The sequence below is a fragment of the Colobus angolensis genome, unplaced genomic scaffold (assembly GCF_000951035.1).
Source record: "Colobus angolensis palliatus isolate OR3802 unplaced genomic scaffold, Cang.pa_1.0 Scaffold158, whole genome shotgun sequence".
NCBI classification, from domain to species: Eukaryota; Metazoa; Chordata; class Mammalia; order Primates; family Cercopithecidae; genus Colobus; species Colobus angolensis.
Genome location: NW_012114688.1, coordinates 2718929 through 2736223, shown reverse-complemented (window position 1 = coordinate 2736223; position 17295 = coordinate 2718929). Strand labels below are relative to the sequence as shown.

The following is a 17295-nucleotide window of genomic DNA, read 5'->3' as shown; positions in this document are numbered from 1 at the left end:
TTTGAAGTGCGGAAGTATAACTAGACTGGTTACAAATGTATTCTTTCACAGCAATTGAAAACATAATGGGAAGGTTCTCAGGGATACTGTTAGGACACCTCTGGAGGTCACTGAACGACCTTCACCCAGATTTGGAAGATCCCTAAGTATTACTGAGCCCCAGTTGTAGAAGGCAATATAAAAACTGGAGAGAACACAGTAATGGAAAGAGTATTAACCAGAAACAGTAGTTTCAGTAGATGGTTTTTCTAAAAACAGACAAACATTCTCTTTTCAGCTCCAGGGCCCACAACGGCAGTGTCCTACATGTCGGTGAAATGTGTGGATGCCCGTAAGAACCATCACAAGACAAAATGGTTAATGCCTTGGGGACCCAATCAGTGTGACAAGATCCGAGACATTGAAGAAGCAATTCCAAGGGAAATTGAAGCCAATGACATCGTGTTTTCCGTCCACATTCCCCTCCCCTCCATGGAGATGAGTCCTTGGTTCCAATTCATGCTGTTTATCCTGCAGCTGGACATTGCCTTCAAGCTAAACAACCAAATCAGTAAGTGTACTCTCCTCTCATCCCTTTCTTCCCTTTGAGCATTCCCCTCTTTGGGTTCTTTTGGAGCCAATTCTAATAAAAGAAAATGATAATAGTAATAGTGAGAATTATTGACTACTTACCAGGCACTTTCTGAGTACTTTACCTGTATTAACCCATTTAATCTTCCCACCAGGTTCCTTGAGGTAGTCTTACTATTTCATTTTAGAGATGGAACACTTGGGCACCAGTGAGGTTACTCATGATCTGAAGACTAGAGAGTGGAAAACCTGAGATTTCTGACTCAGAAAACTGCCCTAACCACCAAGCTTCATCACCTCTCTAGTGTCACAGGGGAGTTCACCCCAATGGAGTGACTTGAGGGTTCCTGAAAGGTTTTTTTTTTTTTTTTTTAATGTCTTTTTCCCACTGGGCTTTGAGTAAAGCTATGGCCTTAGAAAAAGATCCCTACCAAAATGGAAATGCTAACCCATGAGCACCCATTTTCCCACGAAACCAGGTTTTTTGTTTTGTTTTGTTTTGTTTTTGTAGCTTACTCATTTGCAGTTTAAAACTCTGAGGGCATGAGATATATAAACTTTTCATGGGGAGAAAAATCACTGGGGTGATTTCTGGGAGGCCAATACATTTATGGCATCTGGGGACAGTATTAGGAATCTTAGGCTAAGAAGGAAGAAAACTTTTTTTTTTTTCCTTTTTGACTGAGATGGGATTAAGGATGTGAGGGAAAGGGGAAAAGATGTGTTAAAGGCAGCTCTGTCTAGGGCCTGTCCATGGATTGAAACACTATTGCTTTTTCTTTTTCTTTTTCTTTTTTTTTTTTGAGATAGAGTTTTGCTCTTGTTCCCCAGGCTGGAGTGCAGTGGTGCCATCTCAGCTCACTGCAACTTCCGCCTCCCGGGTTCAAGTGATTCTCCTGCCTCAGCCTCCCACGTAGCTGGGATTACAGGCACCCGCCACCACGCCCAGCTAATGTTTTTTTTTTTTTTTCCCCCTGTATTTTTAGTGGAGCCTGGGTTTCACCATGTTGGCCAGGCTGGTCTTGAACTCCTGACCTCAGGTGATCTACCCACCTCGGCCTCCCAAAGTGCTGAGATTACAGGTTTGAGCTACCGCACCTGGCCTGAAACACTATTCTTTCTTCTTCTTCTTCTTTTTTTTTTTTTTAGAGACAGAGTCTCTTATGTTTCCCAGGCTGGTCTCAAATACTGGCTCAGGCTGGAGTTCAGTAGCATAATCATAGCTCACTACATCCTCAAACTCCTGGGCTCAAGCTATCCTCCCACCTCAGCCTCCTGAATAGCTAGGACTACAGGCTAATGTTGTAATTTTTAATTATTTTTTCCTTTTTGCAACAGGGTCTTGCTCTGTTGCCCAGGCTGGAGTGCAATGGTGTCATCACAGCTCACTGCAGCCTCAACCTCCCAGGCTCAAGCGATCTTCCCACCTCAGCCTCTTGAGTAGCTGGCATGAGCCACTGCACCTGGTCTTAAATTTTAAAAATTAGTTTTTTTGGAGATGGGAGTCTCTCCTGAGCTCAAGCAGTCTTCCCACTTTAGCCTCCCCAAATTTTTGGTTTACAGCTGTGAGCCACCATGCCTGATCTGAGGTACTATTTCTAAATATAATTTTCATGTATCTGTAATAATTTTGATATACAATTATTTTTACTCTGTTTAGGAGTTGGAGCACTATGTATACCTGACTGATAGCTTACCTGAAATAAATAGATTGTGCTAAGATAATTTTCTAGATACAGTTTTCTTTTTCTCATTCATTCATTCTCTTGCCCATTATTTTAAACTGTTTTTGAGTGCCTACCACTTCTAGGCACTCTGCTGTTGGCTGAATATGCTGTCTTTTAAGGAGCTTATGGCTAAGTGGAAATGACAGGCAAATAACTAATCATTACAGTATGGTATGCTGGATGCTGTGACCAAGTTATGCCCAGGAGGATATGGAAACTTAAAAGTCTTCACAGCAGAGAAAAGGAAGACTTCCCTGGAAGGGTGTGTGGGTGTGTGTTGGTGGGGAGTGTTGTAGAGAGGCAAGCAGACAACTCTTTGAGGTGAATGTTAAAGAGAGAAAAGCCTGGTGAGGAGGTGAAGATGAGCAAATGGAAGAGCATTCTATGTAGAAGGAAATATCTTATATGAGGGTCCAAATCTGCACAATGGCCTCAAGCTTTCAAGTGGTGGTTCCCATGTCTCTAAACCCTCGCTTATTGACTCACTTGTTCACTCACTCACTCATTGGTTGTGCAACACATTTATTCATGAGTTCATTTAAACTTTATTAAGTCCCAGCCATATGTTGAACACTCAGTACTGAGGATACAAGATTGCACAAGACATGGTTCTTGTAATGGGTTAGGGAAGGGGGTGCCTGGAAAACAGACACTTAAACCTACAAATAAGAAAAAAAAAACATTATGTGCTATAATAAGAATACACAATGTAATGTAAGGAGCCTTGGGAAGGAAAGAATTTGCTATGAGATTCAAAACTAAATGTCTAAAAATTTTTTTGAAACCTGCAGGTTTGGGTTTTAGTATTCCCATTCCTAAGAATGCATTCAAGCAAAGGAGAATGAGGACAGTAAGAAGAGCCGTGGGAGGATGAGATAGGTAGAGTACCTGATTTATGTATGTTTGGGTGGAAAGGTAAAGGACGTGATATTCTGTTATTTGGGCTTGTTGTCGTTATTTCAGGTATAATCTCTCCTAGACAGATTCCTACTTCTAGCTCCAAGTATAAACAAAAAGATTTACCCTGTAATAATAAACTAAATAATTACTATCTATTGACTGTATTAATGCTGGGTAACAAATTACCCTAAAATTTAGCAGCTTTCACCGATAAACATTTTTTTTCTTTTCTTTTTTTTTTTTTTGAATCGGAGTTTCTTGTGGGTGCAGTGGCACAATCTTGGCTCACCACAGCCTCCGCCTCCCAGGTTCAAGTGGTTCTCCTGCCTCAGCCTCCCGATTAGCTGGGATTACAGGCATCCACCACCATGCCCGGCTAATTTTTATATTTTTAGTAGAGACGGGGTTTCTCCATGTTGGCCAGGATGGTCAAGAACTCCCGACCTCAGGTGATCCACCCACCTCGGCCTCCCAAAGTGCTGGGATTACAGGCATTAGCCACGGTGCCCAGCCAACTATAAACATTTCTTAGCTCCTCATTTCTGTGGGTCAAGAATCTAGTTTGGGAGTCTCTGGCTCAGACTCTCTCTTGGGTTGCAATTAAGCTGTTGGCCTGGTCTGCAGTCTCATCAGGCATGAGGGCTCCACTGGGGGAGGGGAATCTGCTTCCAAGCTCTCTCACATGGTTATTGGCAGGCTTCCATCCCTCCCACGTGGGTCTCTCCATAGGACTGCCTGGCAACATGGCAGCGGGCTTCCCCCAGAGATAGTGAGCCAAGAGAGAGCCCGAGCAGTGCTGGAGAGGGAAACCGCTGAATCTTGCAAGTGACATTCCATCACTTCTGCTGTATTCTGTTGGTTAGAAGTGAACTAGTAAGTCCAGCCGACACTCAAGGGAGGTGATGACAGAAGGGCATGAATGCCAGGAGATGGGGATCATTGAGGACTATTTTAGAGGCTGAGTACCTGCTGGCATACTTTTCAACGGATTCACGGTTTCATTTGAAATATGTTCCCTGATTTATATCTAGATTGGGGGTAAGATAGAAAGTTTTTTAAGAGCATGGGTTTAGGAGTCCTACAGTGATGGGTTTAAATCCTTGTACCACATTTTAAAAGCTCTACCATATTGGACAAGTTACAGAACCTCTCTTAGCCAGTTTCCTCCCTTGTAAAATACAGATAATAATGCCTAATTAACCAAATCACTCTAAGGAATAAATTAGTTTATGTAAAACTTTTAGGACGTAGTAAGTACTTATTTTTTACTTATTTTTTTTGAGACGGAGTCTCACTCTGTCACCCAGGCTGGAGTACAGTGGCGCGATCTTGGCTCACTGCAATCTCTGCCTCCTGGGTTCAAGAGATTCTCCTACCTCAGCCTCCCGAGTAGTTGGGACTACAGGTGCATGCCACCACACCCAGCTAATTTTTGTATTTTTAGTAAAGACAGGGTTTCGCCGTGTTGGCCAGGCTGGTCTCGAACTCCTGACTTCAGGTGATCCACCTCCCTCGGCCTCCCAAAGTGCTGGGATTACAAGTGTGAACCACCACACCCAGCCTGGACATAGTAAGTACTATTTTAAAAAATTAAAAATTAAAAGCTATTAAAATTATCCAATTATATTTATCCTTATTGCTGAAATTCAGCCATTTTTCCAATTCTTACTTCTACACCTTGGTTAGTGAGATTAGTCTTTATAAAAGAAGCATGCGGTAGAGATAAGTCTTCCTTATCCACAGGGGATATGTTCTAAGACCCCCCCAGTGAATGCCTAAAATCATAGCACTGAACCCTATATACATACATGATGTTTCTTCCTATACATACATACATAGGATAAAGTTTAAATTATAAATTAGGTGCAGTAAAAGATTAACAACAATAATTAATAATGAAACAGAAAAAATATGCTGTTCACAGTTTTAAGGATAGATTCATTCTTATTGTAGATCTTAGCAACCTCAGCGTAAGATTTTTTTTCTTTTAAGTTAAGAACTTTATCTTCTTAAAGGAAGCACTTGACTTGTCTCTTTAGCACATCTGAAATGCCAGCATCCCTACTCTTGCACCTTGGGGCAATAATGAGAGAAAATAAGGGTGACTTGCACACAAGTACTGTAATACACAGCAGTCGATCTGGTAACCTAGATGGCTGCTAAGTGACTAATAGGCAGGAGCAGGGAGATGCTGGACCAAGAGGTGATTCTTATCGGGGGACAGCACAAGATTTCATGATGCTACTCAGAACAGTGCATAATTTAAAACTTAAGAATTGTTTATTTCTGGAATTTTTCATTTAATATTTTTAGACTGTGATTGACCTCTGGTAACTGAAACCTCTGAAGGTGAAACCTCCGATAAGAAGGAGACTCTTTTAGCTTTAATTTATCATTTCCTCGCTCAAAACATCTTCAGTGACTAACAAATAAGACTCGGTGTTCAGAGCCCTTCTGGCTCAAGGCTTCTTTTTAGCCTCCTTCCTCGCTGCTGACCTGTAACCGTTCTCTGCATCCTCAACAGCAATAGTTTCCTGCCCTGTAGACACATCCAGAGAGTTTCTCCCTTTGCATCTTTGCTGATAATTGATCCTGCCTACCTCTTCCTCTCTTGTGATTCCCCTTCTCACAAATGAAGGGCTCCTCCCAGAAAAACCTACTCATTCTTCACAACATCCCAAATGTCACATACCCCTGGAGCCTTTCTAGGTATTTTCTATATTATCTCCCGTCCTCATTCCTTCCTGAATACAATCTGTCTTTCCTTACACATCCTTCATTACTTGGCCTTGTGACGTTTACTTTATCAGCCTTGTGGTCTGCACAGTGGAATTGTCTTATCTGAGTCCTTAGTAAATTACAAACTCCCCGTGGGCAGATTATGCAGTATGTTTACATTTACGAAATCCACAGCTTTGTGTATAGGAAGCTGTGGATGAAAATACTGGATTGTGTCATTCTTCTGCCACTAAAAGGAACATAAAGCAACTGATTGAAGTGCTTCCTCCCCTCCCACACTTCAAAATAAGAGTTTTGTTGTTTAACATTTCAATATATATGTCGGGTCCCCACTGCTCCTATATTTTTTACACTGATGAAACTGTGGTTAAGAAGTTAAGAATTGCCTATAGGAGTAGTATGTTGCTACTTTTGAGCAGCCTGTTACATGACAGGCAGTTGTTTAGAGCATAGTCTGACAATTGGGCAGGTACTTGCCACAGGTTCCGTTTTTAGGTTGTGAGGAAAGTGCTGGATTATCTTGTGGTTCTACCTTTTACATCACTGAAGGTGACTGGCCTATAATTTGATTTCAAAACTTGGCATCAGAATCATTGAGTAACATAATGCAGAGCCTCAGGTAAGTTTAGGTGAAATTTTAAGAGTCAATGATAAATTTCTAAAATTATGCCACCAAAATTGAAAAAAGGTTAAATATGTTGACTGAATGTTATTAATAACTGAACTTTTAAAAAGAAATTTCCCAGTAATGTGAAATAACTCGAATCCTTTTAGCTACTTTTTTTGCCAGTTTCTAATGATGTTTTATATTCGTTATAAATGGATTGACTATTTTAGAATTCTCCAAACTCCTTTGAAATGTATTGAAAGCTCCCTGTTTACATTTTTCAGCTTTAGCAGTGTGAATAAAATGATTTTAAGCTGAACTCCTGAGCATTTCTCCCAAATCAGAAACTAAGGAATAATTCTACATGTTAAATAATTTCACAGATGAATTACTTTCCAGCAAATATTAATCCTAAACAACAAAAATGCCCATGTTGGCAAAGCTTTAAAACATTTCTATATGTAAATAAAATATGAATGTCTTACTTTTTCTCATGTACATCTTCATGCTCTAAAATATTTTATCTTCATCTACAAAAATACTGTACTCAAGCTTTCTATCTTAAAAATAATCCTTAATTTTCTTAAAACTTAAGAACTAGCATTTAATAGGGGTGTACTAAAAAGTTAACAAGATGGATCACTAATTATTCCTTTGATAAATGAATAAAGTAACTTTCTTGATAGAGCTATCAAGAAAACCACACCAAAAAATACTTTTCATGAGTAGCAGCAACACATTTTGGCTGCTAACTTTTTTTTTTTTTTTGAGGTGGAGTCTCGCTCTGTCGCCCAGGCTGGAGTGCAGTGGCACGATCTTGGCTCACTGCAAGCTCCGCCTTCCGGGTTCAAGCGATTCTCCTGCCTTGGCCTCCTGAGTAGCTGGGTCTACAGGTGCCTGCCACCACACCCAGCTAATCTTTGTATTTTTAGTAGAGACGGGGTTTCGCCATGTTGGCCAGGATGGTCTTGATCGCCTGACCTCGTGATCCACCTGCCTAGGCCTCCCAAAGTGCTGGGATTACAGGCGTGAGCCAACGTGCCTGGCTGGTTGCTTTTATATAAGAAGTTACATGTTGTGCTTGTGGGAATATTCATTTCCTTAAATTTATCCTCTCTTCCTTTGCTTATGGACACTGAGCAAGGCATTGGTCATACAGATTATATATATTATGTTATATATATTCAGCAATATACATATACACACTCATGCTTTAGTATAATAGGCACATCAAGTCTAGATTTCTCTCTGATTTTGGTATTAAGAATGCATGAGACTGTCTACTTTTTCTGTTTTTTTTTTTTTTATCATTACTTTGGATTCCTTTCTGACAGCAATGAACGGGACTTCAGTGAAGAGTTTGGGAGTGTGGCAGACAACATCCTATTACACATGATGGTTTCCTGCTTATCAGAGATTCACCTGTAACAATATTACTTCATATGTAAGGAAAAGTCAAGACCAATCCTTTTTTTTTTTTAACTTTTCCAGGCAGTCTTTGAAATGAGTTTCAGATTTCAAACAATGAGAAGAGATTTCATGTTTGGGCTCTGAAATTAAAGCTGGGGTTATAATATATGTCTGGGCAGTGTTTTCATCTACTTTTGAAGGGTCTTTGAGTAGATAAAATAATCGAAGGACTACATATTTTAAATGACTTCTAATCACTTGGGGTTAAATGTTTATTCCCTTTAAATCTTTCAATTTAAAAGTGATACAGGTTTTAGCTAGGATTTGAGTTTCCAAACCCTCAGAAAACTAGAAACACATTGACTTACACTATAGAAGCTGGCCATTGTTTTCATTTCTGAATTTAATTAAGCTGGTGCCTTTGGGAGAAAAACGATGGCATTATAAGGTACTTCATAGTAATAAATTTCCTGATATACAGCTTCTAAAATTCTTGGAATCTCCTGAATGATAGGAATGCCTCTTTGCATGCTAATGAGTCAACTGAAGGCTGGGGACTCCCAGATAGCTTCAGAATGGTCACCTGAAAGACCAAGGCATGATTAGAAGGGTGGGGAACTAATTTCAGCCCCACCCACCAACAGCTGGGAGGGAAGAAGGCCTAAAGATTGAGTCACTCACCTATGGCCAATAAAGCAATCAGTCATGCCTAGGTAATGAAGCCTCAAAAACTCAAAAGGGCTGGGTACTGGGAACTTCCAGATAGCTGAACTTGCAGAGGTTCCCAGAGCATGGCGCCCTAGAGAGGACGGGGATGCTCTGTGCCTTACCACAGCCATCCTCAACCTTTTGGGCACCAGGGACCAGTTTCGTGGAAGACACTTTTTCCACAGATGAGGGGATGGGAGATGGTTTGGGTATGAAATGGTCCCACTTCAGATCATTAGGCATTAGATTCTCATAAGGAGCATGCAACCTAGATCCCCTGCATGCATACTTCACAATAGGGTTCCCACTCCTATGAGAATATAATGCCGGCTGATCTGACAGGAGGCAGAGCTCAGGCTGTAATACTTGCTCACCCACCTCTTACCTCCTACTATGTGGCTCAGTTCCTAACAGGCCACTGACTGGTACCTGTCTGCTGCCAGAGGGTCAGGGACCCCTGCCATACCACATGCCTTACCCTATGAATCTTTCATCTTATTGTTCATGTGTATCCGTTGTCATATCCTTTATAACATGTGCATAAGTAAAGTGTTTCTCTGAGTTCTGTGAGCCTCTGTAGCAAATCAATCAATCCCAAGGAGGAGGATCATGGGAACGCCTATTTATAACAGGCCACAACCTGTTTTTGTGATGGGCATCTGAAATGGGGGGCGGTCTTATGGGACTGAGCTTTCAACCTATGGAACCTGATGCTATTTCCAGGTAAGTGGTGTCAAAATTGAATTGAATTTTTGGACACCCAGCTGATGTCTGCTGTGGAAGTGATTGCTTGCTTGCTATGTGGAGAACCCTCCCCCGACTCTGTGCCCCTCTCCTTCCATCACATATGGGTCACAAGTAGTCTGTGTTATGTTGACTATGAGTGAAGTGGGAGCCAAAAAAAGGTGGGTTTTTTTTTGTTTGCTTGTTTGTTTATTTTTCCCCTCACTTGGAGTTCAACTTTTAAATGGTAGTTTTAAAACAATAATCTGTAAGAGCTGAGGAAAAGAGGCCAGTTAAGAAAATCCAGAGATTCGTAGATGCTTGGGAACCGCAGTCATTGATTTTTCAGTGAATACTAATTACAAATATGAACAGACCTATCTGTGGAAATCTATGATTGAGTCAGTGCTGGCTTTTTGCTAAATATTTCAGAGGTACAGAATTAATGAATTTGTCAGGGTGTAAACATGATGCTTCTGTCTAGTTGTGTTAGGGATATGGGATTTCAATTTTTACTCTAAAGGAGTTAGGAAATAGAAGGAGTATGAGTAGGCAGAGAAGAGTGTCAGAAAAAAGCCTTAACATTTGGAGTCTGGATGTATTATGAATCACTGATAAAAATGATTATTTATGTTATGGTCTTAGACCTCTCTGTAAGGTCAAATTCTGTTATTTGAAAATATACTCTAGAGCAGTATACCTAGTTTTGTTAACAGATGCCATTGTAAAATACTTTCTCAAATATACCATTTTTTAAAAAGTCACTCTATGCATTAGGAAAATAAAGGTTTGGATTGGCTAAAGTGGTACCCACTGGAAATGGGTTGTCACTCTAATGATTACAACTGTAAGTCATATACTTAGTATACCCAGACTCTCCAAGGGCTTCTTTTGAGGAACCTGGGTGCATAGATCAAAGTTAGAGGATTCATTTACATATCTCTCTTTCCAGCTTTCAAATCTATAGACTGTTGAAATAGAAGCACTAGAGCCATTGGCAGAAAGCCTCAAGATGGGTAGCTGTGCCTTGAGTGGTAAATCTAGGAGTTTCAGGGGTTGAAAAATTCCTGAGATGGAAGAAATACTAGTAAATGATGAAGGGTAGGGGAAAGCCAGAATAATGTCTGTCCTATTCTTACGTAATGAAAGCATTATATTTCGCCTTGATCCTTGTGCTGTACACTAGAACCCAGTGTTAAATCTTGCTTGCTTATTTGTTTCATTATTGCAAATGGCCACATGAAGCAGTAGAATTCTTTCTATAAGTGGCAAGTGATTTTTCTTTCCCCACACTGAAAGCATTTCTGTGTAACATGTTTCTACTTTAAAACCTAATTAGAATGATATTACCAGTCAGTTTTCAAGTTAGATGGCTGAGTGTCCTGGGAGAAAGTTGACTAACTTTTGGCAGAGTAATTGTGCTTTTCCATTTGTCCATTTGTTATAGAATGTTAGGTAGACAAAGAGAAGACAACTGGAATAAAGGAACAATCTATTGACCATAAAAAATAAATTCTTTGAATTTCATCCTTCTATAAATTCATCCATCACATTATCTAGAACGGTGATGGGTGAATTTGTAGAAGGATGAGAGTCAAAGAATCCTTCTGGGAACTAATTTTTGGCCTTCAACAAGAATTGTGATATTTAATTCTGTGTTTTCTGATGCTTCTGAGGAAAGGTCCATAAAGAGAGCTTAATGGGGCAGAGGATTCCATACACCATAAAAACTATCCCTGCTATGATGGAACAGGCCATTGGAAGTATGATATTCACATGACTGTATTTCTATGCTTCAGCAGATAGTCCTTATTAATAAAATATGTGGAAGCAACTGCTAAGAAGAAATGTATAACTCTACCCTCCAACCCCTACTACTACTCCCACCAAAAAGAGGTCTTCTTTAATTTATGACCATATCTTCTTTAATTTATGACCATGTTAGAGCCTGTGTTAAAACTATCTTTTTTGCTGAGTGTGGTGGTTCATACCTCTAATCCCAGCACATTGGGAGGCCAAGGTGTGTGGATCACCTGAGGTCAGGAGTTCAAGAGCAGCCTGACCAATATGGTGAAACCCCATCTATACAAAAATTAGCCCACTGTGGTGGTGTGTGCCTGTAATCCCAGCTACTTGGGAGGCTGAGGCAGGAGAATCACTTGAACCTGGGAGGTGGAGGTTTCAGCAAGCCAAGATTGCACCACTGCACTCCAGCCTGGGCAACAGAGCAACTCTGTCTCAAAAAAAAAAAAAAAACAAAAAAACTTCTCTAACATTTCTAATTAGATAGTTTTTATTGTTGGCTAGTGTCACCAAAATTCAAAATTTTAAAGTTACTTTTTAAATTTCTTTACCACAATTTGAGTCAATGCAAGCAGAAATAAAAACTTCAAATTCTCCCTTTGTTCTCCTCCTCCCTCCTTTCCCTCCAAAAAGGTAAGTTGAAAAGCTCAAAATACAGCAAAAAGATCTCAGAGGCTTAAATGGAGTAGGGTTTGTAGTGTTAGGTAAATGGTAGGGAAGTTGTCAGTATTCAAGATGGGCTTACATGGCCAGTCCCCTTTACTCTTACTGAATTGTGTGCCACTTCAAATCAAGGCTGGAACCCGGAATTTACCAGTATGAATCAGTTTTACTTACTGACTTGGGATAGAAAGCAACCAAAATCTTGGGAGAAAACTATATTTTCTTTACCCCAGGATAGAGAAGATTAGGGACATGATGTTTGTTTGCTCATGAATTCTCTCTCCCTTTGAGGAAATCTTCAGGCACATCTTGACAGCTCTTCCTTTGGAATTAACCATTGTGAGCATGTTTATATTGGCTGGAGCATGGGAACCTTTGGCTTTGTTTTATTTGGGTGTGATTATTGGTAAGCACATTACGCGGACAACATCATTATAAGGCTTCTTCATAAGCATCACTATAGAGCTCTATCTGGCTTGGTGGGTTTTGCTAAGCATTTGCAAATGAAAAATTCCAATTCAGAAACAGAGTAGGACTCCTCCAAAACCTCTCCAAGATTTTAAAATTAGTATTTATAATTTGGTATATCTAGTTACATACGCTTCCTTCCAGTCATCTATTGGTTTCTGGTCAATTTAACATTGGTGAGTAGATTGTGTTAGATTAGTCTCGAGTCTTAACAAAACACTCTTCGATGGTGTTGAATAATTTACAGAAATCGTTACTAAACATCAGCTGTTTTATTTTAGCTTGGAGTGCTAGAAGGAATACTAGAGGGCTGCTGGTCTAATAATCATCAACCAAGCAGTTTAGACTGGAGTGTGAGGGCTAAGAGAACTCCTTGATACTCTATATAAAATTTCGGTCGTATTTGCTTATATGCATTTTTGAAGTAAGAGTGTGTGTGGTTCTTGTCAGGTTTGCAAATGGGTGGTTGACCCAAGTTAAAGCACTAAATCCTTTAATTTAGCAGCAGGAGAAAACTTGAACTCTGTAGTACTTGCCCACGGTGGCACAGCTGGCTGGAGCTAGGGCAGGATCTCCTCGTTGTACCTCAGTGGTGTAGATAGGTAGATGGCACCTAACAACACATGCACCACCCCATACAGGTGAGTCAGTCTTCTACCAAACAGCGGACTCTAATATCCTTGCACAGAAGTTGCACTGGTCGTTCTAAAATGATATATTTTCAATTTTTTAAAATCTCCCAATCAGTATTTCAGGGAATGAAGTGCAGTCTAGAATCTAGACTAGGTGGTAGGCTGGTCCTGTTTATAGTGCCACAGCTGCAGATCACCCATGTGTCTCATTTCCTGCTCTGAGTTTAGAATATAAATGAGGAGATTCTCTTTGCATCCATACAAGTATATCCTGATTACTAAAATAAAAACCTGGTGACATCATTGACTAATGTGAAGAGCAGAGAAGCCAGAAGCAGCAGATCCCATAATGGTGCCCCCCAACGTATAGAAGTTATTTTTGTGTTTTCACCTCCTCTACTAACTTTGGATCTTGTCAGTATTTAAATGCCAGCTGGTCATAACATAGCTAATGTGAGGTTCTTTTACGGGGAATTTACACCTTTATCTTGGTTAACTTAAAAACCTGAAGTTAAGATTATTTTCTGGATTATATTTTTCTAAGCAAAAGGAAGTTAAATGAGAGCAAGGCAGAATTCTGCTTGCAAAAGTGCTAGGGACTCTACGTTGGAAAAAACCATTTTCCCCAACCCTACCTATTGTCTACACACTGACACTAGAAACAGTTCCAGCTCCCCTTTTGCTTTAGTGAGTCATTAGTAATGGTGTTAATAGAAAGATAGTAGTAATTCTTTATAGGAAGAAGAGCTTCTGGCTTTTTCTGTTCTAGGTTGTTTCCTAAAATAATTGTATAGTGAATCTATTTCTCTTGTGTTGGGGTGATCAGACCCAACATCAGGTCGTGGGGGTGACAAAGTCCGGTAGAGTCAAAGGATTGAGAAAAAGACAGTTTGAGAGAGAAAACTGGGACACTAGGAGTCCATCGCTAGTGTACAGAGGCTATGAAGGCGCCCAGCTCTGGGAGCCCACGCTATCTATTTGTAATCCAGCAAAGAAACAGGTGGTGAAAATATGGAGTTCAAAAGACCAGGCACATGATCTACAGCTGTGATGGTTTAGCATTTATGTGGAACATATTCTGCTACTTGAGATAATGGGAATAGGAGCCTAGGAGCCTAGGAGGGCTAGAAGTAAGGAGCCAGCAAGTCTAGACACATTCCTGAGGACATTATGCAAGCCCTGCCTCAGTTCCCTCCCAACACTCAGCTTTTTCGCAACATCTTGCTTTGCCCATTATTCATATTTTGACTAGAAAGAAAAGCCCAGGCTGGACCTAACAAGCAAGATTATGCCTTCGTTAAAGGTAAGGCTTGGGAGAAGATTACAAATATTTTAGTTTAGTATCTTAAAAGAAGTTGCTGTCACGTGGAAAAGAGTTCTAATACCTGTAGTTGTTTGCTGATGAAAAGGTTACCTCTACCAGTAGTGAGTAGCCTGTTACTGGTAGTGGTCAAGCAGAAGATGGTTGGTGAGGATCATAAGGATGGCCACAGTGATAGCTGGCATAGGGCAGTGCTTTCTTTGCAAAGTACTATCGCACTAGAGATGCTGTTGCTTGTCCTTGTTGCCAGTCATTTGCCTCAGCCTGAACTTGGCCTTAACTCCCCCCACCCTCAGCATGTTCCACCAACTACTGAATGGGCAACTGGCCACATGATCAGTCCCCAAGCCGTAGCTGATCAGACTAGCAGTGGGCCCTTGGCTAAAGGGGAAGCAATCAAATTCTCTTATAAGAAATTGCATTTCAGTAATTCGAGATCTACCTTTATTAGCACTTAAACTGAAAAACCATGAGAGCCACCTGGGCAGTCATCATTCTACACGTGCACAGAGAAGCTGTGATTGTTGACTGGCAGAGTGGGAAGACCAGATGCAAAAAGGAAAACGGGGATGAAGACTATTGGTGTAATTACAGTAGACTACAAGAGTTGACTTTCCTCCTGACAGCTTTCTATTCCTGGTTTCAGACCCTCCAGCTTGTCAGCATTTTCTGCCCTTGATTTTCCTAAAGCGCTCCTCTATTCTTCCAGCTGATTTCTGGTTAAGTTAGTTGGGGTGAAGTCCTGTTACTTGCAAACAAATGTTCGCTGATTAAGACAACGTTTATTTCATCGGATCATCTCAACAATTCTATCTGGCAGAGTGAGGACACTGAGGATGAGAGAGTTTACATGATTTGCCAGTTTCCCAGCTGGGAAGTCGAGAGGCTATTAGTGTACGTGATGTTAGGACTCCAATGCCTTGAACCCACCATGAGTCTATTGATGGTGCTATGGAGTGTTTCCTGTTTTGAACTGGAAATTATACTAGATGATCCCTAAGCTCCCATCTACTCTAACTCTCTGAAGTTGAGAGTCCATTACTCAAGATTCTCTGGCTTTATAAAAAATCTCATTGATATCCCTTTGGTTTTGTAAATAGATGACTTCAGAGATCCTCAAGTGAAAACCATTCTAGAAGATAGTGCTCAGTCAAGACAGATGCTCTTGTTAGAGGGTGAGCTTAGTGTTGAAATGAGTGAATTTTCTTTTATTTTGTTACATGCGACCTTGTGTTCATTTCTACTCCTTAGGTAGGCAGACAGGGTTGGTGTACTGGAAGTGTATTTTTAGTCTGACATTAAAAAATGTATCATAGACACCAACACAGGAAGCAGTTTTTAGGTGAGTCAGTGTATAAATAACCTCAAAGAGTTTCATGATGGGATGGTAGATCTTTCAGTTTAGCAGTTCAGCATCTGAAAACCCTTTCCCAATTTCATTCATTCATTCAATAGGCACTTTTGGGACTTGTACTACATGCTAGCATTTTGCTCAGGATTTAAGAAACAAAGATAAATCCTTATTCTTCATAATACAATTTCAGAAACCATCATAACCCTCTTTTGTTTAGTTTTCTCTATCCTGCAAGACTGAATTCTTTTTTTTTTTTGAAACGGCGTCTCAGTCTGTTGCTTAGGCTGGAGGGCAGTGGCGTGATCTCGGCTCACAGCTGCAACCTCCGCCTCCTGGGTTCAAGCAATTCTACTGTCTCAGCCTCTTGAGTAGCTGGGATTACAGGCATGTTTCACCACACCCCGCTAATTTTTGTATTTTTAGTAGAGACGGGGTTTTCACCATGTTGGTCAGGCTGGTCTCAAACTCCTGACCTCGTGATCTGCCCACTTGGCCTCCCAAAGTCCCAAGTACTGGGATTACAGACATGAGCCACAGCACTTGGCCTAAGACTGAATTCTTTAAAGGCGGGGACAGTGTGTTGTTCATTGTTATGTCCTTATACTTAGCACAATTCTAGGCACAGTAAATATTCCGTGTGTACTCAAAATAATTAGGATCTCACAATCTAATTCATGGAGAGAGAATTAAAAAATTACACCACTGTGTTCAGTGCATTAAGTACCCAAAGGAGTCCATAAACATAGAAGGGGAAATGATTAACTCATGGAAAGGGAAATGTTTTGATAGAGTCAAAGGTGGGGTTTTAAAGATGTTGGAGTCTGTGATCACCTACACTGTTAAGGCAAATAAACAGTCCAAGGGCAGTCTTTCTTTTTTCTGGAAAGTAAAAGAGCTTGGAGAGACAACTCCAGCACTGGGTTAAGTACTTTCAAGCCAGAGTGTTTGGGCTGAATCATAAATTATGAGTGTTTGGCCTGCTGCTTATAAATTATGCGACCCTTGGCAAGGAAGTTTTTGAAACTTCCTTGTACTTCATTTTCCTCACTTATAAAATAGAGATAATAGTAGTATTACCTTTATAGGGTTGTTGTAAGGATTAAACTAGAAGAGTATATGTGAGGCCTTTACATAGTAAGTGCTGGATACATATAGTAAATGCTCAATATAAGTGAGTAGTTGGCTGGGGGCAGTGACTCACACTTGTAATCCCAGCACTTTGGGAGGCCCAGGTGGGCAGATGGCTTGAGCCCAGGAGTTCGAGACCAACCTGGGCAACATGGTGAAACCCTGTCTCTACAAAAAATACAAAAATTTTCAGGGTGTGGTGGTGTGCCCCTGTAGTTCCAGCTACTTGGGAGGCTGAGGTAGGAGGACTGCTTGGGCCCAGTAGGTTGTACCACTGCACTCCTGCCTGGGTGAGATTCTGTTTCTAAATAAATAAGAATGAGTAGTTATTATTCTTGGACTTGAAAAGAAAGGAGGAATTGTGTTCCAAAGAGAACACAGAAGCCCAGAAACATAGGTGTCAGAGCTGAGTGTTCAGAACAAGGACCCAGTGGATGTTTGCCACAGGCCTTTCATTACTTCGTGACAGTGGTTATTAACTTCAGGTCAAGGACTTTAACCTTGGGAGACATATATGCATAGACCCCGTTTGCACATTTAGT

At 40.6% G+C, this 17295-nt stretch overlaps 1 protein-coding gene across 1 annotated transcript in view; it reads left to right on the top strand.

Moving 5' to 3' along the window:
* Window positions 1-17295, top strand: part of WLS (wntless Wnt ligand secretion mediator) — a 110451-nt gene that overhangs the window by 39140 nt on the left and 54016 nt on the right. The window contains exon 2 of the mRNA XM_011936887.1: window positions 278-550. Coding sequence (XP_011792277.1) covers window positions 278-550 — 273 coding nt within the window. The remainder of the gene's footprint in view (window positions 1-277; window positions 551-17295) is intronic.